The 22,401-nt window shown below is 44.0% G+C and overlaps 1 protein-coding gene, 1 long non-coding RNA gene and 1 pseudogene across 3 annotated transcripts; all 3 read right to left on the bottom strand.

The window, feature by feature from the left end:
• Nucleotides 1-3,520: 3,520 nt before the first annotated feature.
• Nucleotides 3,521-6,054, bottom strand: LOC148715903 (uncharacterized). Its single transcript, XR_015995765.1, has 3 exons — nucleotides 5,843-6,054; nucleotides 5,533-5,640; nucleotides 3,521-4,480 (listed from the first exon to the last, which is right to left on the bottom strand). It is a non-coding gene; the product is annotated as an uncharacterized LOC148715903 (long non-coding RNA).
• Nucleotides 6,055-15,379: 9,325 nt separating this feature from the next.
• LOC148715902 (substance-K receptor-like) lies at nucleotides 15,380-16,239 on the bottom strand (annotated as a pseudogene).
• A 1,476-nt stretch (nucleotides 16,240-17,715) lies between these two features.
• On the bottom strand, nucleotides 17,716-22,338 carry LOC148715901 (uncharacterized). Of its 2 annotated transcripts, none has more exons than XM_088746323.1 (3): nucleotides 22,203-22,338; nucleotides 19,193-19,724; nucleotides 17,716-18,854 (listed from the first exon to the last, which is right to left on the bottom strand). In XM_088746323.1, exons 2-3 carry the CDS (start codon nucleotides 19,692-19,694, stop codon nucleotides 18,280-18,282), a joined length of 1,077 nt encoding a protein of 358 aa, XP_088602449.1. In that variant the 5' UTR covers nucleotides 19,695-19,724; nucleotides 22,203-22,338; the 3' UTR covers nucleotides 17,716-18,279. The 2 variants fall into 2 exon arrangements, with proteins under 2 accessions (XP_088602449.1, XP_088602448.1); XM_088746322.1 differs by lacking the exon at nucleotides 22,203-22,338 and adding an exon at nucleotides 21,733-22,188.
• Between the last annotated feature and the right edge of the window lie 63 nt (nucleotides 22,339-22,401).

The raw sequence follows: 22,401 nt of genomic DNA, 5'->3' as shown, positions 1-22,401 counted from the left end.
GATAAAGGTCCTCCTCTGCATCACTTCCGCTCTCACACACTCCAGTCCGAAGAGCAGTATTTGAGGGATTGCTGGAATGAGTGTCTGGCAGAGCAGGTTACTATCCCTCATTATGTATTAAAAATTTATGATGAAGATGGAAACTTGCAATCAGTTCAACATACAGGCTTTTTAGAAGATGATGATGACAACAGTGACAGCATTGCTGGAGCTGAATGTGACCCCCTTGTTGACAGGACTCTGGACAACGGCACTAATGACAATGACCAAGAGGATGAAGAAGAGGAGGAAGTTGTTGATCTTCAACAAGTAGGAGAAGACCTCATGGAGACTTTCGAGGAAGACAATGTGGAAATTCCTGGCCATGACAGAGTTCCCTTATATGTATCACAGGACACCATGGTGACATCGCAAATTGAAAACTTGGCCAGAAATGAGTCTACAACTCCATCCCAAAATGAAGTCATCGCTGAAAAATTCAAGCTAAAGACCACCCTGGCAAAAAATGTGTCAAACGTGTTGGGTGATACTTGTGAAGTAAGAAGACTGGACAAAATGAGCATGGTGAGTAAGAATAATCTTAAAAGCAAAGAAGGACAAGAAAACTATGAAACTGCACTGGCAGTGGTGCAATCAAAAGTCCTGGCAAAGCACTCAACCCTGAAACAGCAGTTCCTGGAGTGGGAGCAAGGTTTCTTTGCAGAGCATGACTGCAATGAGCCAACAGTAGATGACATTCGAGCTGACATTAGAGCACACAAATTGTATAAGACCTTGAGACTGTGTAAACAATTCTTACAGCACTGGAACATAACAGTGCATTTGTAAATTTGAAGAGAGAACATAAGGCCATAAGCTTAAGAATTTTTAGTTCAATTTAGTTTAGGTTGATGTGAATTTTGATTAGGCTGAAAGAGTGCATGAGATAATTGGAATGTGTAAATTTAGTAAAAATAATTATTGGATTCTCCCATACCCTAAAGGTTTTCTACAGTTTTATACACATACTGGTATATAAAAGAAATCAAAGTGAAATGCATGCAATGGGTCAGTAAAAAATAGGTAACTGCAGCTGATTAAGTTTTTTTTTTGGCCAGAAGCAATTATGGCATGAGAGAACTCAAAAATATACATTTAGTAAAAATGGGCCAGACCATTAACAAACAACAATGGCTCTTTTAGGGGCCACCGAATCTAAATACTTATGACCAACAGTCAGCAATACACAACATAATATACATGGTAACAGACAGTAAGTACTCTGAAGCCCACTTTATACTCCCAGCAAGCTGGGCATGCATGTAATAGTTTTATTTGAATAACTGGTATCTCTTGAAAAATCCTTATCAAATTATTGTTCCAACATAAAGTATAAAACGTTTTACAAATGTAACTTGTCATGAATTACTAATAGTCCCTCTTCTTGAACAATCACCCCATTTTGGATTCCCGGTAAGTTTAAATCGGAGTGCATAATGAATGGTAATTTTTCATGAAAGGAGCCGCGGTCTCTTTTGAAGGTAAATGTTGTAAACATCTATTGCGATAATTTTAGTTGTTGAGAGTGACTAGTTACAGGCTGGCTACACATTGGCCTTTCAATAAAGTTTCTCTACAAATTATAGCAAGAGCTTACCATGATTTGATGTCTCCACAAACAAAAGGTATTCGGACCAAATGGGGAGCAACTTCAGAATACCCGTCCACATCATTTATGATATAACAATGTTCCTTTGTTGACCCCGGCAGGTTTCTAACTTCCAGAAAAAAATAAAATGAATTTCAAGAAGACCTTTCGCGTCGCCTTTAACCTCTCTTCTTTGATAACACGCTCTGGATGCCATGACAACCGCATTACAGCCTCTCTTCGCGCACGCTTTCCAATATGAGGCCGCTGATATGAACCAGTTTATCTAATTCTCAGCTTTCCTCGGTTTGCAGCGGCGCGCAAAAAAAACCTCTGGAAACTAAAATGTTCATCATATTTGGTCATAGTCTCCTTATACGGATGACCAGAAGGCGCGAAATGCGAAATGTTGCAGCGTAGTTATCATGGCTGAAAACCAAACAAATGCCTCTGGATCGTTGTTTTGTCAAGCTACACGACTGTCCCAGTCTGTAGAGGATCGTGCTAGTGTCTCATTTGCTGACGATGGGCAAAACACGATACAGAGGACACAAAGCGGCTTCAAATACAGGAAGAATACGCTAGAAGAACTTCGTCGAAAGCGCCTGAAGCGAAACAAGGCTCGCAAAACTAAAATGCGTGAAATGACCAAAAAAGATAAGCGTACTCTTATTCGATCAAAGATAAGGAAAGATCTGGAGTCAGCCCACAAGAAGGAGATCGCAGAATTAACGAACTCAGTGGAGAATCTAAAAACGAAGGCAGTATTCTTCTGGAAGAAGTGGAAGGACAGCAAACTTCTCTATCAGTCTCAGAGAGATTGTTCCTGGTAATGAAGTAAATGAGGGAATGGTTTTGCTAACTGACATAGATATCTTGAGGACTAGCCCTCTATATAATTTGTGGTCGTTAAGATATATATTTTTTGAAATTGACTTCACCAGTTTCCTTACTAATTAGGCAAAGGAAAAATTGAGGTTGCCCACTATTGTTGACAAACATGCCATCTGCTTGCCCTCTCCCACCCCACCCACTCTTCTCCTCCCTTCCCCCATTTTCTCCATCCAAACAAAAATGTAAAACAAAACAAACAAACAAAGAAACAAGGACAACCACCTGAATTAATGCAAAGGTAATTTTATTCAAGTCATAATGTTCAAGTCAGATTGATGCCAAACCTTTACAGAGGTGTCTCTGGTGTATTTAATTACTGGGTCTTGGTTTACTTAAACTAGATTATAAGTAATGATTACTATTCACTGCATCTGCTGTAGTCCAAAGGAGATCAATCGGAAAAATTTGACAGATGATAGAAGTCAAAGTGGAGAAGAAAGCTATCTTGGAGAAGAAAGCTATCTTGGAGAAGGTGTTTTTGGTGTTTGCTCCAAGAAGCTCTATAGGGGGATTGCAGTTGCAGTGAAGCAGTTCAAAGCGAACGTTTCCATTTCTCTTGTTAAACATGAGGCATCTGTTCTTGCAAAAATGGACCATCCAGGTAATGATCAGACCCCAGTTATTCAAAGGGTACATAACATTCATTCGACAAATCACTTAACAGTGGCTACAGGGACGGATCTAGAGGGAGGGTGCAGGGGGTGTGCAACTCCCCCTGAGGTGACCAATGACTTTCTAATATAACTAGTATTCTGTTTACGTCACCCATCAATTATTTCATTCCTTAGTGGTGCACCCCCTCCTAAGAAAAATACTGGATCTGTCCCAGGGCTTGTGGTTTGTTTTGCTCACGCTTATGCACCATTAGATATTTACCCAGTGGATAGCATAATCCACTGGGTAAATATCTAATGTGCAAAACTAGGCTCAGTACTAAAAACAAAAGGAAAATCCAGCTGTTCTCAACAGACTTATTACGACAGCAATCATATTCTACAATTTTTATGACTCTTTTAAATTTTTACTTGCCTTGTGTTATCAATCATAACCTTTCTTAATCAGTAAACTACAGAAGAACTCCATTGATAGTGTATAGCTAGGTGACTGAACATCAATATGCTGAGATAATAATTATAAATATACTGATTATAAAATATTGTTTTCTAACATCTAGGTTTACCTCTATTGTTTGGATACTGTACTGAGGCTAAGCCATACCTCCTTGTAACTCAGTTTCATGGGATGGAAGGCAACTGTGTCACCTTCAGTTGCTTGGTGCATAAAAATATCCCTGATTCACGAAAAGAATGGTGCAGAATTATGTATGAGTGTGCTGATGCTCTGTTATTTATCCATTCTAAAGACCACCTCCACAATGATTTAAAGGGTGATAATGTAATAATAAGTGATGTCAATGATAGTTTACATCCTGTAATTATTGATTTTGGTAAATCTACTACACTAGCCAAAGGCAAATTATACAAGCTGTCTCTAAGAGATCAAGAAAAGTACAGGAAATATCACAAACACATAGCTCCTGAAGTTGTGAGAGGGACTCACTCACAGTCTCCAGCAAGTGATGTTTATGGATTTGGGTTATTACTGTCACTGCTATGTAAATACAATAAGACATATGAACCTCTTCGTAAATTAGCATTCTCCTGCATAAATGGAAGTCCAGAGAAAAGACCTACAACACAGCAACTGGTAGCTGCATTACAGTTACAATACACCAGTCAGTAAATGTAAAAATCAAAACAACATTTTCCAAGCTTTGCTATGTTGTGAATGATACCAGTTACACTTAATAAATTAATGTCCATTAATGTCTTATTAAGGGGATGGAAGAGTAATAGTGGCCCTGGGAAAGTGGCCTCATTTACACCAGTTGGCTTGGGTTTGATTAACAGCAGTTTCATTTCTTTTTCCCATGGCTAAAAAAATGTTAAGATGCCTCTCCTGCAAGAAAACCAAGAACAACAGGCATTACATGTATGTCAATGCTGGCACCCATTACATCTTGCTGACTAGAGTACAGTAACCCTTGGCTTTACAATAAGACTGTGATGATGATACATCTTTTGGACTTTTGTTATACTGTTTCATGAAAGAAGATTCTGGTGAAAGGTTGCTTTAAGCAAGTCTAATGTTCTCGATAGAAAATGTTCATGGACAGAATCAAAATGCAGACAAACTTCACAGGACACAAATGCATTCACAGTAATAACACAACTACATTTGTACGTATGAATTCAAGCAAACTGGCAGATCAACAAACATGAAATTATCAAACCAAGAACCACAGCATTCTAATAGGGGCAAAATGATTGAAATTAAGGGGACAAATAGAAAAAAAAAAGATAGATGTAAGTCTGGGGACATGTTTCTTCTTTTCTCTTTTGGTGAGGAGGGAAGCATCTTTTATATCTCTGGTCTCATCATGAGATGTTTAAAAAATTGAATTGCCAAAACAGTAGTAAAATAAAATGACAGCTACCACAAGACTTGACACAGCCAAACACTAAAACAGTTCACAGCAAACTTGAAACTTATTTTGAAAAATAAAAATAACAAGACTGCCATAAGTAGGCAAAAGTACAAGATTTTAAAAGCAACTTAAAACTATTTGTGATGATTATGCAGATTATAACTTGTTTCACAGTAAGCGGAACTGGTTTTTAATTATGGTAAATTTCTGTAAAAATGCACAAGGGCTGGTGTGGTTGGATATAGCTATGACATTGAAACTGTTCAATACTAAAAATGTAGTAACGGGCATACGTGGAACGGAACCTTTTTTAAGTTTTCATTTACATTAAGATTATTGAAATCAATTATGATAAGACATCGCTAAGTAAATTGCAAACCTTTTTACTTGATCGTGAACAACAAAAAATGACCAAATTAAATGAAATTTGGTTTGCCACAAATATAATGCGCCGTTTTCGTACATGTTTCAGGCTGGTAATGGCAAATTAGCTTATTAAAATTTGTAAGGTATAAAATCTAACCTTAATTGTCACGTTTCGGCTGCTTCAGGAACCTGCAACTTTCAATGTACTGTGGCATCCTTCGCGAGTAAAACTACACATAGACAGCACAAATTTTTCGAGCACTGTCTAGAAGGGTGAATATTGAAAGAAAATTGCTCTGCGTATAAACGCTGATATGCTTGAAAGTCGTTGGCTAAACGCTTGTACATTTTATACTATCAAGCTTAATGTTTACAACAAGCGTTCGGCGAACGACTTTTCGATTAAATAACATAAATAGCGTGGCATATTTCAATGCAGTTCAGATAGCAAAGACTAATTTTTTTACCTTCTAACAACGTCTTGGTCCTCAATCTGCTGGAATCCTCAAAATCAGCAATAATTCAAAATGGCGGAATCCTTTCGCGAACATTACTTTGGCTGACACGCGGGCTATCGATAGTCTCTATGGCAACTCGCAAGATCCACGCGAATTCCACGAATTCCGCACACTCTGCTGGGGCGCGAAAATAGTTTTTGACCCAGGCCTTAATTCACTTGAGGCCGCGTGGTGATGTGTTTCGTGGAAGTGGCAGGCGTGAGTACAAGGCTCAGCCCTCACACCTAGCACAGCCTCTCACTCTCACGCATGCCACTCCGTCGCCCGTGCTTTCCTGGAGTTGCGCGTCTATTGCCGAGGTTTCCCTGGGTCTACTGCACCTGGGAGTTTATTTTGGTGGCGCTCTCATGCGTTTCGTGGAAGTGGCAGGCGTGAGTACAAGGCTCACCGCCTTCTTTAGCACATGTGCCTCATAGTGCAAAGCCTCTCACTCGCAGGCGTGCCACTACGGCTGCCGTGATCTGGCAGGAGGTGCGCGCCTACTCCCCATTTCCCCTGGGACTATCTACTGCACCCGGGAATAAGTTTTGGCCGCGTGGTGATGTGTTTTGTGGAAGTGGCAGGCGTGACTACAAGGCTCAGCCCTTAGACCTTGCACAGCCTCTCACTCTCACGCATGCCACTCCGTCGCCCGTGCCTTTCCGGAGCTGCGCGTCTATTGCCGAGGTTTCCCTGGGTCTAGTGCACCTGGGATTTCATTTTGGTGGCGTTGTCATGCGTTTCGTCGAAGTGGCAGGCGTGAGTACAAGGCTCACCGCCTTCTTTAGCACATATGCCTTATAGTGCACAGCCTCTCACTCGAAGGCGTGCCCCTACGGCTGCCCTTATCTGGCAGGAGGTTCGCGCCTACTCCCCAACTCCCCTTGGACTATCTACTGCACCCGGGAATAAGTTTTAGCCGCGTGGTGATGTGTTTCGTGGAAGTGGCAGGCGTGAGTACGAGACTCACCGCCTTCTTTAGCAAATGTGCCTCACAGTGCAGAGCCTCTCACTCGTAAGCGTGCCACAACGGCTACCGCGATTTGGTAGGAGGTGCTCGACTACTCTCCAACTCCCCTGGGACTATCTACTGCACCCGGGAATCCCTTTTGGTCGCGTGGTGATGTGTTTCGTGGAAGTGGCAGGCGTGAGTACAAGGCTCAGCCCTTACACCTTGCACAGCCTCTAACTCTCACGCATGCCACTCCGTCGCCCGTGCTTTCTCGGAGTTGCGCGTCTATTGCCGAGGTTTCCCTTGGTCTAGTGCACCTGGGATTTCATTTTGGTGGCGTTGTCATGCGTTTCGTGGAAGTGGCAGGCGTGAGTACAAGGCTCACCGCCTTCTTTAGCACATGTGCCTCATAGTGCACAGCCTCTCACTCGCAGGCGTGCCACTACGGCTGCCGTGTTCTGGCAGGAGGTGCGCGCCTACTCCCTAACTCCCCTGGGACTATCTACTGCACCCGGTAATAAGTTTTGGCCGCGTGGTGATGTGTTTCGTGGAAGTGGCAGGCGTGACTACAAAGCTCAGCCCTTACACCTTGCACAGCCTCTCACTCTCACGCATGCCACTCCGTCGCCCGTGCTTTCCCGGAGTTGCGCGTCTATTGCCGAGGTTTCCCCGGGTCTAGTGCACCTGGGATTTCATTTTGGTGGCGTCGTCATGCGTTTCGTGGAAGTGGCAGGCGTGAGTACAAGGCTTACCGCCTTGTTTAGCACATGTGCCTCATAGTGCACAGCCTCTCACTCGCAGGCGTGGCACTACGGCTGCCGTGATCTGGCAGGAGGTGCGCGCCTACTCCCCAACTCCCCTGCGATTATCTACTGCACCCGGGAATAAGTTTTGGCCGCGTGGTGATGTGTTTCGTGGAAGTGGCAAGCGTGAGTACAAGACTCACAGCCTTCTTTAGCACATGTGCCTCAAAGTGCATAGCCTCTCACTCGCAGGCGTGCCACTACGGCTGCCGTGATTTGTCAGGAGGCGCCCGATTACTCTCCAACTCCCCTGGAACTATCTACTGCACCCGGGAATAAGTTTTGGCCGCGTGGTGATGTGTTTCGTGGAAGTGGCAGGCGTGAGTACAAGACTCACCGCCTTCTTTAGCACATGTGCCTCACAGTGCACAGCCTCTCACTCGCAGGCGTGCCACTACGGCTGCCGTGATTTGGCAGGAGGTGCGCGCCTACTCCCGAACTCCCCTGGGACCATCTACTGCACCCGGGAATAAGCTTTGGCCGCGTGGTGATGTGTTTTGTGGAAGTGGCAGGAGTGACTACAAGGCTCATTCCTTAGACCTTGCACAGCCTCTCACTCTCACGCATGCCACTCCGTCGCCCGTGCTTTTCCGGAGTTGCGCGTCTATTGCCGAGCTTTCCCTGGGTCTAGTACACCTGCGATTTCATTTTGGTGGCGTTGTCATGCGTTTCGTGGAAGTGGCAGGTGTGAGTACAAGGCTCACCGCCTTCTTTAGCACATGTGCCTCATAGTGCACAGCCTCTCACTCGCAGGCGTGCCACTACGGCTGCCGTGATCTGGCAGGAGGTGCGCGCCTACTCGCCAACTCCCCTGGGACTATCTACTGCACCCGGGAATAAGTTTTGGCCGCGTGGTGATGTGTTTCGTGGAAGTGGCAGGCGTGAGTACAAGGCTCAGCCCTTACACCTTGCACAGCCTCTAACTCTCACGCATGCCACTCCGTCGCCCGTGCTTTCCCGGAGCTGCGCGTCTATTGCCGAGGTTTCCCTGGGTCTAGTGCACCTGGGATTTCATTTTGGTGGCGTTGTTATTCGTAGGAGTTATTCGGGGAGTAGACGCTTACCTCCTGCCAGATCACGGCAGCCGTAGTGGCACGCCTGCGAGTGAGAGGCTGTGCACTATGAGGCACATGTGCTAAAGAAGGCGGTGAGCCTTGTACTCACGCCTGCCACTTCCACGAAACGCATGACAACGCCACCAAAATGAAATCCCAGGTGCACTAGACCCAGGGAAAACTCGGCAATAGACGCGCAACTCCGGGAAAGCAAGGGCGACGGAGTGGCATGCGTGAGAGTGAGAGGCTGTGCAAGGTCTAAGGGCTGAGCCTTGTAGTCACTCCTGCCACTTCCACAAAACACATCACCACGCGGCCAAAACTTATTCCCGGGTGCAGTAGATAGTCCCAGGGGAGTTGGAGAGTAGGCGCGCACCTCCTGCCAAGTCACGGCAGCCGTAGTTGCATGCCTGCGAGTGAGAGGCTGTGCACTGTGAGGCACATGTGCTAAAGAAGGCGGAGAGTCTTGTACACACGCCTGCCACTTCCACGAAACACATCACCACGCGGCCAAAACTTATTCCCGGGTGCAGTAGATAGTCCCAGGGGAGTTGGGGAGTAGGCGCGCACCTCCTTCCAGATCACGGCAGCCGTAGTGGCTCGCCTGCGAGTGAGAGGCTGTGCACTATGAGGCACATGTACTAAAGAAGGCGGTAAGCCTTGTACTCACGCCTGCCACTTCCACGAAACGCATCACCACGCGGCCAAAACAGATTCCCGGGTGCAGTAGATAGTCCCAGGGGAGTTGAAGAGTAGTCGGGCACCTCCTGCCAAATCACGGCAGCCGTAGTGGCACGCCTGCGAGTGAGAGGCTGTGCACTGTGAGGCACATGTGTTAAAGAAGGCGGTGCGTCTTGTACTCACGCCTGCCACTTCCACAAAACACATCACCACACGGCCAAAAGTTATTCCCGTGTGCAGTAGATAGTCCCAGGAGAGTTGGGGAGTAGGCGCGCACCTCCTGCCAAATCACGGCAGCCGTAGTGGCACGCCTGCGAGTGAGAGGCTGTGCACTGTGAGGCACATGTGCTAAAGAAGGCGGTGAGTCTTGTACTCACGCCTGCCACTTCCACGAAACACATCACCACGCGGCCAAAACTTATTCCCGGTTGCAGTAGATAAACCCAGGGGAGTTGGGGAGTAGACGCGCACCTCCTGCCAAATCACGGCAGCCGTAGTGGCACGCCTGCGAGTGAGAGGCTGTGCACTATGAGGCACATGTGCTTTAGAAGGCGGTGAGCCTTGTACTCACGCCTGCCACTTCAACGAAACGCATGACAACACCACCAAAATGAAATCCCAGGTGCACTAGAGCCAGGGAAACCTCGGCAATAGACGCGCAACTCCGAAAAAGCACGGGCGACGGAGTGGCATGCGTGTGAGGGAGAGGCTGTGCAAGGTGTAAGGGCTGAGCCTTGTAGTCACGCCTGCCACTTCCACGAAACACATCACCACGCGGCCAAAACTTATTCCCGCGTGCAGTAGATAGTCCCAGGGGAGTTGGGGAGTAGGCGCGCACCTCCTACCAAATCACGGCAGCCGCAGTGGCAAGCCTGCGAGTGAGAGGCTGTGCACTGTGAGGCACATGTGCTAAAGAAGGCGGTGAGTCTTGTACTCACGCCTGCCACTTCCACGAAACACATCACCACGCGGCCAAAACTTATTTCCGGGTGCAGTAGATAGTCCCAGGGGAGTTGGGGAGTAGGCGCGAACCTCCTGCCAAATCACGGCAGCCGTAGTGGCACGCCTGCGAGTGAGAGGCTGTGCACTATGAGGCACATGTGCTAGAGAAGACGGTGAGCCTTGTACTCACGCCTGCCACTTCCACGAAACGCATGACAATGCCACCAAAATGAAATCCCAGGTGCACTAGACCCAGGGAAATCTCGGCAATAGACGCGCAACTCCGGGAAAGCACGGACGACGGAGTGGCATGCGTGAGAGTGAGAGGCTGTGCAAGGTGTAAGGGCTGAGCCTTGTAGTCACGCCTGCCACTTCCACGAAACACATCACCACGCGGCCAAAACGGATTCCCGGCTGCACTAGATAGTTCCAGGGGAGTTGGAGAGTAGTCGGGCACCTCCTGCCAAATCACGGCAGCCGTAGTGGCACGCCTGCGAGTGAGAGCCTGTGCACTGTGAGGCACATGTGCTAAAGAAGGCGGTGAGTCTTGTACTCACGCCTGCCACTTACACAAAACACATCACCACGCGGCCAAGACTTATTCCCGGGTGCAGTAGATAGTCCCAGGGGAGTTGGAGAGTAGGCGCGCACCTCCTGCCAAATTACGGCCGCCGTAGTGGCACGCCTGCGAGTGAGAGGCTGTGCACTATAAGGCACATGTGCTAAAGAAGGCGGTGAGCCTTGTACTCACGCCTGCCACTTCCGCGAAACGCATGACAACGCCACCAAAATGAAATCCCAGGTGCACTAGACCCAGGGAAACCTCGGCAATAGACGCGCAACTCCGGGAAAGCACAGGCGACGGAGTGGCATGCGTGAGAGTGAGAGGCTGTGCGAGAGGAAGGGCTGAGCCTTGTACTCACGCCTGCCACTTCCACGAAACACATCACCACGCGGCCAAAACGGATTCCCGGGTGCAGTAGATAGTCCCAGGGGAGTTGGAGAGTAGTCGGGCACCTCCATCCAAATCACGGCATTCGTACTGGCACGCCTGCGAGTGAGAGGCTGTGCACTGTGAGGCACATGTGCTAAAGAAGGCGGTGAGTCTTGTACTCACGCCTGCCACTTCCACGAAACACATCACCACGCGGCCAAAACTTATTCCCGGGTGCAGTAGATAGTCCCAGGGGACTTGGGGAGTAGGCGCGCACCTCCTGCCAAATCACGGCAGCCGTAGTGGCACGCCTGCGAGTAAGAGGCTGAGCACTATGAGGCACATATGCTAAAGAAGGCGGTGAGCCTTGTACTCACGCCTGCCACTTCCACGAAACGCATGACAACGCCACCAAAATGAAATCCCAGGTGCACTAGACCCAGGGAAACCTCGGCAATAGACGCGCAACTCCGGGAAAGCACTGGCGACGGAGTGGCATGCGTGAGAGTGAGAGGCTGTGCAAGGTGTAAGGGCTGAGCCCTGTACTCACAACTGCCACTTCCACGAAACACATCACCACGCGGCCAAAACGGATTCGCGCGTGCAGTAGATAGTCCCAGGGGAGTTGGAGAGTAGTCGGGCACCTCCTGCCAAATCACGGCAGCCGTAGTGGCACGCCTGCGAGTGAGAGGCTTTGCACTGTGAGGCACATGTGCTAAAGAAGGCGGTGAGTCTTGTACTCACGCTTGCCACTTCCACGAAACACATCACCACGCGGCCAAAACTTATTCCCGGGTGCAGTAGATAGTCCCATGGGAGTTGGGGAGTAGGCGCGCACCTCCTGCCAAATCACGGCAGCCGTAGTGGCACGCCTGCGAGTGAGAGGCTGTGCACTATGAGGCACATGTGCTAAAGAAGGCGGTGAGCCTTGTACTGACGCCTGCCACTTCCACGAAACGCATGACAACGCCACCAAAATGAAATAAAATATTAATAAATGTTACTTAAATATTATGACTTTAGAAATTTCTGTTACTCAGCTCTGAAACTATACTAAAACAATTATCCGCCTCAGGTTCAGTGAATATTTTCGAATAATCCCCACAACTTCGTCTTGGGGATTATTTGATGATATTCACCTCGCCTTCGGGGAATAATTGTTAAGCCATACCTGAAAACTTTGGTTTATCATTAACATGAAAACGTTGGTGCCAAATATCATTAACGACACAGCTCAACACTCGTGTGTACGCCATGTTGGAAATGCACTCGATAAAAGAGACTGGCGCTAACATCTGACGTTAGCGTTTTCACAGCGTTTACGAAAATATACGTTTACGGCCGTCCACACGAAGACGCATAAACGGCGTTTTCAAATTTATCCACTTTGTAGAGCGTTTTCGAATTTATGCGTTTACGGTGAGCGTTTTGATCGTCTTCGTGTGGACGGAAGGCCTAAACGCATAAAAAAGTTTCCGTTTACTAGCGTTTGCGTTTACAATCGTCTTCGTGTGGACGGGGCCTTTGAATGCTACGCGATACTTTTCCCGGGAAAATCTTGATCCATTGTCACTGACGCTGGGAGGTTTCGTCCTCTCATTGGTTAGCGGTTTTAGGAGGCGAGATAATCTCCTGGTGTGGCGCTAGTTGTTTACAAACCTTTAGAAGCTAAAATCTCGCATTCGATTTTGAGAGGAATACATCCACTTTGAGCGAATTTATAGGGTGTGTAGATTTGACCGATTTTCGTGAGATTTCGCCAACACATTCCTGAGATGATCACGAACAAAAGGGTGTCAGGAAATTTTAATATTTGAAATATTTTTTACGTGGTGTCCACTTACGCAAGAGACTACGCATATTTTTCGCTACTCTAACTTTAGAAGCGAATATCTAGACAACCGATCAGAATATCGGAAGAGCCTGACACCCTTCTGTTGATTGATGCCTTTTGAATGAGACTGTGCAGCCATTTTTCTCGTGCCGCGGGATCCGATACCCGATAGATTCAATAGAAGGACCCTCGGTTGTTTCACGCCTTGCCCGCTCCTGACACTTCCTAAATGAAAAAATTACCTAAATTACATTTGTATCGTAAACTGCACTATTAAGCTTTGTTTTGATGTATAGTTTGTTAGGGTTTTCTTCAAACTAGCGCGCGTACGAATTTTTTCCCGAAGGACACCCGCGAAGTAGGAAGTAACCTTAAAGTGCATATGACACGAAATTTGTTTCTCCATGAGAATTGAAACCACAGACTGCTCGGAGTCGAATTTGGATGCTTTATCGGCTTAACTTTACAAGAAGCTAGTATAATTGTAGATCGTATTCTATACTAACCAGCCTCGTTCTGTTTGCTTTTAGAGTGTGCTTTAAACAGTTCACACAGATACTGTTTTGGCTCGTTTTGCATCAGCTGTGTCTTTAAACAAGGAAGCAGTTTCGTGGTTTTGTCTAATACGTGAATCATGTGTTTCTCAACAAGAAAACAGTTTTAAAGCTGTGGCACATCCGTGCACCACGAGTTTAAATTCAACAAGAAGGTAGTAGTTTGTTTTCTACTCGAGTTGGCATTATGGGACTTATTTTGGCTGATTTTTTCTTGCTAAAATCAACACGCTGTTATTTTTTTATGATATTATTTTGAAACTCCTAGTATATTTTTTTCTTCTTAAAGATTATTAAATATTATTAAAGATTAAAGGTTATCACCTACAGGTAATCGAAGCTTTTCCGACATTTGTATTAAGATACTGCTAAATTAGGGGGGGTTTTATGACGGAATGGAGGGTAAATATAAAGCGAAGTTCAAGTGTGGAAATTATGAAGAAAGTGGCAAAATGAGGTCCATTTCACGGAAATGTATAGACCACTTTCATAAATGGCTGCCGGATTAATATTCTTTTGTTTAAATTGAAATTAGCCCTTCTGGCGTCGCTTGAGATAATGTATTCTTTTGAATTTTGAACGGGAGAACGAGGCCAGAAGGGCTAATTTTAATTTAAACAAAAGAATATTAATCCGGCCGCCATTTATAGAAGTGGTCTATGAAAATTGCACTTACGTCGCGACTACGCTCCACTCCTTTCCAGCATGGAGGTTCTTACCACAATCGAATCTAATCGGTAAAAAGAAACGGTGGCAAAAAATCTCCAGTCTCTAGCAAATGGAAGTCGAAGGCGCAGTCAGGTGTGATACGACTTTTAAAAAACTCTCGCCAAACTCTTGCTATTAATTAACCTGGCCATTAGGAGAACTTCTGGAAAACTGACACGGGACAGCCAGAAAGATTACATTACCGAAGAGATTTTACATGGCGGACACCTTACTTAGAGGGTAGGGAAAATGACAGATTGCAGGCAGTGTTCAAGAAATTCTTGTTAAAAAAAAAAAACTAAGTATAAATTCAAAGATGCCCATAACATTTGCTCTTCGGGTTTTGATTATTTGATTATTTATTATCCTTGCACATAATTCTAAGATACTTTACAGACAATGATAGATTTAAACCTACGTATGTATCAAGGAAGGTTTCTATTTTAAAATCTTACTTCTTTTTTTCACCATAGCTTAAAAAGCTAAAAGAATTAGGCGATGACTTTTTTGCGATCTGTCCGGACCGTTGACCCAGTCACTCCCATGATCTGAATATCAATTCTCTATACTGTCTGTGTTACATCTCTAATAACTCTATCTCTGAGAATTTGGTGTCAATCAAACAAATTCCCTTGTTGATAGTTTTCTTTCCCCTCATCACATTTACTGCTTGAAAGTGTGTCAATAGTGATGAGTAGAAATTCCTTTCTGATCACTTCTGGGAGCGAAAAGATTAGGCAAGAAGAAGATTGTGCGAAAATAACATTGGTTAACATCGAGTATAAATGTTTTACCATTTTTAGTTTTTCTCGGCTCAAGTCGTTTCTCTATGGTGTACGAAGTGACCAAAGAAAACCACAAAATATTGTTCTGATGAGGGGAGAAAAATCCAATTTTAAGTTGGTAAAACTGAAGCAAAGAGAAGTTGGTACAGTAGTACTCGTAGAAAAACTACGCGATTTTTAAGTAACATTGTTGGAAAATCATAGCTTTGTCTCAAAGATGTACAACCATCTAGTAAACTTGTTTAGTTCGTCGGTATGACTAGACCCTGACAGGATTTGTAACCGTGCCTTGTTTTCTTGACAAAGCATTCCTAGTAGTTCTTGGTATGGCAACCGTACTATAACGGCGTTTTTCGACAATGGTAACTGTACTTAGACGGCGTTTTTCGCTAATGGCAGCGGTGCTGAAGCGACGGCCGATCATCGTCGATCTGTCAGATCTTGTTAACCACGTGATATTTGACGAGCTTCGACGGCGGTTGTAAGTCCTGCTAAAACCCATATCATCCGGGATAATAGCGGAACATGTCCAAGCCGCTTTGAACCCTTCCCGATATTTCCGATGAAATAAAGCGTATAAATATGGGTTTATGGCCAATTTTGCATGTCCCAAGAACAGCGAAGTGAAATAAAAGCTCATGGAGGAGTCAAAACAGGGTATTCTATCAGAGGCGAAGTAAACTATAAACAGGTACACGTGAAGAGGCAGCCAACATACACAGAATAGAGTTATAAGCTTTTGACGACTTTTTTTCTCAATGTGCGCGTTCTGATCTCGTCTCGGCTCGAACGAAAACCCGGAATTTGCCTTTTCCATAGTTTAGAGACAATAAATGAATACATGAAGAGCATTGTAAGTGACGGAAAGACGTACAATGTCACGAACAGCACCAAGGTGTAGTCCTTTGCCGCAGTTTGGGGGTTAAAAGCGGGGGCCTAAACTTCGATACACTTCTCGTACCCTTGGGGCCCAACTACGACCCTTTGCGCATACAGAAAAGGAGCCATTACTGCCAGCGAAGTCCCCCAGGTGACACCGAGCATGAATCAGGCTGCAAAGAACGATGGTCGTCTTCGAAATGGGAAGATGATAGCCCAGAAACGATCGAAACGTCAGCTAAGGATGAATTTGACAAGTCAGCTGGATTTATTTAGAACAATGAAAAGAGAACCATTTTCATTCAAATTTCAGATCTAGAATAATATATATGGATTATGGTTAAAACTCGAAAATTATATGGCTTTAGCAGAATCCACGCACTGGCGGCAAACAAGCTAAGTACAATTTATGTTCATCGCGCAAATTCGTGGAATCTTAGCAGACCGACCTAAACTGAGAGGATTTGGTCTCTGGCCGTCAGCGCACATGATCGCTCTGGGTATAATTTGGCGCCAGTGAGTCTGCTATCGATATAAGGCTTCATTTGTAAATCATTAATGTTTGGCAGACCTACGTGCGTCAGATGATCTGGCTACCCCATCAACAGAACCATATGTATGCTCAGCTTGTAAACATGGCAATCAAAAAAGAGTTAGTTACACAGAGAAAGTCTTACGTAAACTCGATTTCTGGAAATATTTCGTACACGAGAAACTAAAAATCTCGCGATCTTAAAAGTTAATTACAACAGCAAAACTTTAGGAGAAGAATTAATGGTGGGTCGAAGAAAGTTCGGCAACCTCACTGGCTATAGATCCAATATATCGACTATTGTAATCAGAGCTTAATGATCATAAAAAAGAAGAACAAGAAGGAAAAATTTTGAAAGAAAATATTATACTGCGAATGGGACTTCTGCAAATTGATAAGAAATTTACTAACGCAGTCCTTATGGACGCCTTAAAAGTACGTTAAAAACAATAGTTGCTAAATGAAACAGAAAAACAGGAAGGCCGATAACTTGCATCTGTCTTTATGAACAATACGACTTCAAAAATAACAAATTCATCAAGGAGAAAAATATTTCCCAGGTATAGATTACTTGACAGCCGTGACACACGTCAAAGAAAATAAGCGATGAAACTTTTATCGAAAGGGGTAAACTTTCAAGTGTTCCAACACTGTTTTCTGGCGTTTGTTTGAGAACATGCGGTGACTAAATCTCGTTTTCGAGCTGTTCGATGCAAACTCAACTATGTATTGATAGTTTCCATTTTGCGCAAAAAGTATGTTTGGTATTTTCCGCGAACGAACCTTATTTGTTATGGATGTATGAATATGAAAGTGAGAAACAGCAGATACGTGATTAGTGCGTTTTTGAAGAAGAAAACTAAATCATAGAAACACTTTGAATACGACATTTTCAATAATAAGCAATTACATTTCCGTATGGCAAATGATGACGTTCAACTAATGCCAAAAAAAAAAACAAGGCGCCCACTTAAAAGAACAACAGACCGTTTGTCAAAACATATCAATCTCGACCATCCTTCGCCATTCGCGTTCCTTTTCAGTTTTAATTCTTTCCATTTTAAAAATTTTGCTCTGATATCAAGTATGTCTTTTAATGTTCCCTTTAGATAAAAGAAGTTTGGAATGTCTCACAGAAACTAATGAAAAATATTGTAAGATGCAGTTGATTAATAGTCAATGGATCGCTTTACTCTTTCTTAATCATGTTTAATTAGCTGCTTGATAATCAAGTTGAGTTAACCGGGAAATAATCAATGCTTACCTTGATGAATTTTATTCACAGTATTGCCTTACATGAGCTAAAACAGGAACGGATGTGTAGTGTTTGTTCCTATTGGATAAATGCATTAGCCATTACATAATCTTGATTCTATTGTTTAGCACACCCTTAACCGCAGTCACGTGATTGTCCATATATCTATCTTTGTATATTAAGTTCATCAGTATTCTAATGAAGCAGTTGTGTAGAGCACTTGGTCTGTACACGCGCAACTCTATAGTGGTATAACGAACCTTAATACACAACAGGTTACATCTTCTTAAATATCTAATTAATCAGCAGTATTTAGGCTCCGCGGTGCGGATCACACACTCATAACTATGTCAAAGCTTTTCATCAGATACGTAGGTCATATGGTCAAATTACAGTGTTTAGTGAAAAAAAAAAAAAAAAACCGAGCCATTAAGAACGGTGTTGTATAACAAGCGTTACTTTCGGTCGAAGTTTTTATCCAGAACGGTTAGGATTAGTGACCAGACAGGACGTGCGCTAACAACACAGGCAGTAAGAAGGACAGATACGTGAAGATCAATCCTGTTGCGTCTCCTTTAGTCTTTGTATTCTCTGGCTGCTGGACTTCTATACCTGTTCCGGTTGTCTGGCAACTACCTCCCTCACAATCGCGTTTACACTTACTTCCGTTGCAGTCCAACAAACAATTTCCACCAGGACAGGACATAATGCACATGTCTGAGCCCGTCTCACAATGCATCTTACAGTTTCCTTCAGTGCAGGTCTGATGACACTCCTTTGCCTTACATCTCATGTTGGTGCAGTCTTTTTCGCAGACCTGGCTGCAGTTACCTTGGTCAGCAGTGCACTTGAAATGAGCGCATTTGCCTCCCAAGCAATCACTTTTGCAGTTTTTCGCTGTGCACTTGATATCACAGGCTCCTTTTGCACAGGTTTGTTGACAAATTTCAGAATCGCTGTTCATGCAATCCAAGTTGCAGTTGCCTCCGATGCAGTTACTTTCACACTTTGAAGCTTCGCACTGCATTTTGCAAGGCCCCTTACAACTCTGTGTACAGTCCTTGGTGCCTATAAGACATAAAAATTGAAATTTGTTAAGTTTTAGGTTGTTCCCAGATATCCCTTTCGAATGCACTAAAATCTGAACTATGGGGAGAACTAACAGCAAGTTAAGTTCTACACTAAGTTTGCATGCGACGAGCGGCCTGTTTACTCCCAGGATCAGCAATGTCAAAAGCCACCTCTACTCATTTGTGGCTCTCTTATTTCTTTTCCGTTTTACCATTTTTTTCTTGTTTCTCAGAATTGATATTGCGTAAGTGGCATAAATTGAGGGTTTTATGTCATTCAACAAATCTGCGCAAGTTTCTTTTATATAAAGAGTTACCCAACGATTAAGGACATACCTTTGGAGCACCCCAGCCCACATCTCTCCCCGTCGCAGCTTTGCCCACAGCTTTTAGCCTCACACTTCACATCTGAGCAATTCTCGGCGCAATTTTGGACAACTGTGCCTGCACCGCTGGCGAGTAAACCACAGTGTCCCTTCTCGCAGTGCTGGTTACACTTTGATGTTACAGTGCAGTTCACCAGAGAGCAGTTTCCAAGGCATGTCTGAGTGCAATCGTCGCCGGAACATTCAATTGAATCACACTTTCCTGACAGGCACCGCTGATAGCAGCTGGAAGAGCTGCAGCTGATATTGGAGCAGGGTTCCACAACGCAAACCTGGTCACACTGAGAATAGCCCGCAGTATTCCCGCACTGGAGGTCACACTTTCCTTTCAGGCAGATTTGGGATCGGATCGAATTCGATATCTGTTCGCAGGAACCCACTTGTCCACTGATGAGTTGGAATCCGGCAAACAGGATCAGAATTAGCAATGCTGATTGCGAGCTTATATTCATCGTGCACGAGAAAGGTCAAGACTACTTGATCTGGTAACACAAAAAACAAATGAATTAAAAATCAGTTGTGAGAAAATCGATTCGCACAATATTCGATTTTGCTATCCAAACAAATATGTCGGCCCACTCGCATTTATTCTTCTTTCTGACTTTCTTTCTTTCTTTTTTCTTTCTTTTTTTTTTATCCCTCAAGACCTATCATTTACATAAACCTGTTTACGTACATACACTAAAAGACGAAAAGCAAAGCCTACCGAAATATGATGGACAACCTACTTTGAGATGATTTTTCCTTTTTGTAGTCTTTTAAGATTTTCGCGTGATTTCCCAGAAGCAATCTAAAACAATAATTACCTGATAACCGTGTGATAATTTCACTGCGAAATAATCCCATGAACACGATCGTAGTCAGAAACAATTTTAATTTACAGGAAAGGTCGCTATTCATCTGCTGTCTTCTTGGAAGTCTGATATTGACGAAGTTTATGAAGTACCTATTGTTTTAATTTGCATTATCTGTAAAAACATCATCCGAAATGCTTTAGATAAGCTTGATTGTTTGTTGCCATGATCTGTTCTCGATCTGCAGTGCTCATTTTGATATGGTGCAAAAATGTTTAGGATGAAGGAATTGTTTGATCACTGTTCCCGCGAATATAACAACCTGCTCACAGAAAGTTGTGCAAAGGCCAATGCAGAATATTTGCATAAAGTTGTTTACATACAGACGCCAACGCAGACAGAAAAAAAAGCTAACTTTTCATTTTCAAACTACGGCTGGTGAATTTTCAAACATCGGCACTTTTCATTTTCGTAATTTTGTAATTCTCTTCATTGGTCAGATGGACTGTGCATATTCTGCGTTGCAGGTAAAAAAAGGCCGCGGAGTAGAATTCAAAGAATTTTTCGATAGCATGGTTGAGGAGACAAATTTTCTTCGGGACAAAGTTTACAAAGAGCTGGCAGGTTAACATTGATAATAAATCCTACAGTAACGTTTGTTGCTGATGCAGGGTCTGAATAGGGCGTAATATTGAAACACTGCATTGTGAGTTTGCCGGAGATTCAAGTTAAAATCGAAAGAGAAAGTTGCGTCTCTGCAGCTGGCATGACTTGCGTGATGGGTTTCTTAAAAAAAAAGAACTTTTCAAAGCCGGCTTAACGGTTCATCTTTTATCAGAGATGTCTCTTGAATTTCAGTCTTGTCAGTACGACTCTAGTACGCCTGAGAAACAAAATTATCCTCAAAATCTGAACTTTTAGTGCAAAATAAAGCAACTTGAAAGATTTTCCAGTCTTTCTGACAAGACCACTGGGGCTGTTATTCCTTGCTCAATTAGTCTGATCAGTTTCGCTTTCGAATTCCTGAGAATCTAATTAAGAGCTGCCACGAAAGCACTTTTTAGTTTCACGGGGTATAGTGATGTATATGATCATTTCCCTCTTGAAATGGTATAATTCCCAGAGGAAAACTTGTTGTAAAAAGTCTAACAGAAGGAACTGCGTAACGAGGGGATATCCAAAACGATCGAATCGAAAGTGTGCCACCGACACTTAGATTTTATTTAGGGTCCATACTCAACAAGTTCCGCTTAGGTTACGCTCAGTTTAGGCCACTTTACTCGGAGTCATGGTTAGCGGTGTTTGATCTGCTTTGTCTCTCGAAAGTGCATACTTCGCAGTGGAAATAAAAGGTTGCAGTAAAACGCATAGAGATGAATTCGGCAATAAGTGAACTTCGAAGGCATGCGTTTTCGTCGCATTGACCGGCCGCGGTCGTTCATCACTAAACACATTCGGTAATCCGCGCGAGCAAAACCACTACTTATCGCCTTAGTTCCTCTCAGGAATGACAAATGAAGCACAGAAGCAGTGCTAATGTAGGAATACCGTCTCTGATTTGATGGCTAAATACAAAAGTTTGGAGTCAGTCAAATTAATCTATAAGTGCATGCTTCGTCATGGACTACACGGTGAACTACTTTCAGTTTTGATGTTTCGGCTTAATTTTTCAGCTTTATGTTCGCTATGAACTCACCTGTAGTTTTGTCGGTACGGAAACTTAGATCTGTAAAGCTGTACCCTCAAGGAAGCTGCTTAGTACACCGTGCCACCAACTAAGAAAGCTTTCACACTGTACAACAGACTAATATAGGCGCGTAATACCCTTGGATCAGTCACTTATTAAAAGTAGCTCAATGGTTTTGATAGGTTGTTTTTCACTCGAAACAGTTTCCCGGAAAACCAACTTCCGCAATATACTTATAACGCGTAGCTCATCTGCGAAAGGTCTTCGAAAGAACGCTTAAGATCAGTTAAGGTGGCTGGTACCAGTTTTCATCATTTTGATGGTTTGTAACTTTGAAAGAATATAACAAAAAGACTGACCAAGGCCAGTTGAACACTTTCATAGGGTTGAATTATATGATCATTGGTTGAGATACAATGAAATATATGAAGTTCACTCGAAACAATTTCCCGGAAAACCAACTTCCGCAATATACTTACAACGCGTAGCTCATCTGCGAAAGGTCTTCGAAAGAACGCTTAATATCAGTTAAGGTGTCATTCCGTCACTAGAAGTTTTCATGGCAACGCTTTCATAGGCTTATTCATTAACATTACACTTCCGGGAAGATTGATGTCGTGGCCTTCCTTGGTCACGTGTAGGGGGATCCCCGTGACTATAAAGTATGCATATATATCG

Source organism: Stylophora pistillata, unplaced genomic scaffold (genome assembly GCF_964205215.1).
Source record: "Stylophora pistillata unplaced genomic scaffold, jaStyPist1.2 SCAFFOLD_54, whole genome shotgun sequence".
In the NCBI taxonomy this organism is placed as follows: domain Eukaryota; kingdom Metazoa; phylum Cnidaria; class Anthozoa; order Scleractinia; family Pocilloporidae; genus Stylophora; species Stylophora pistillata.
This window is presented reverse-complemented; position numbering and strand designations above follow the sequence as displayed.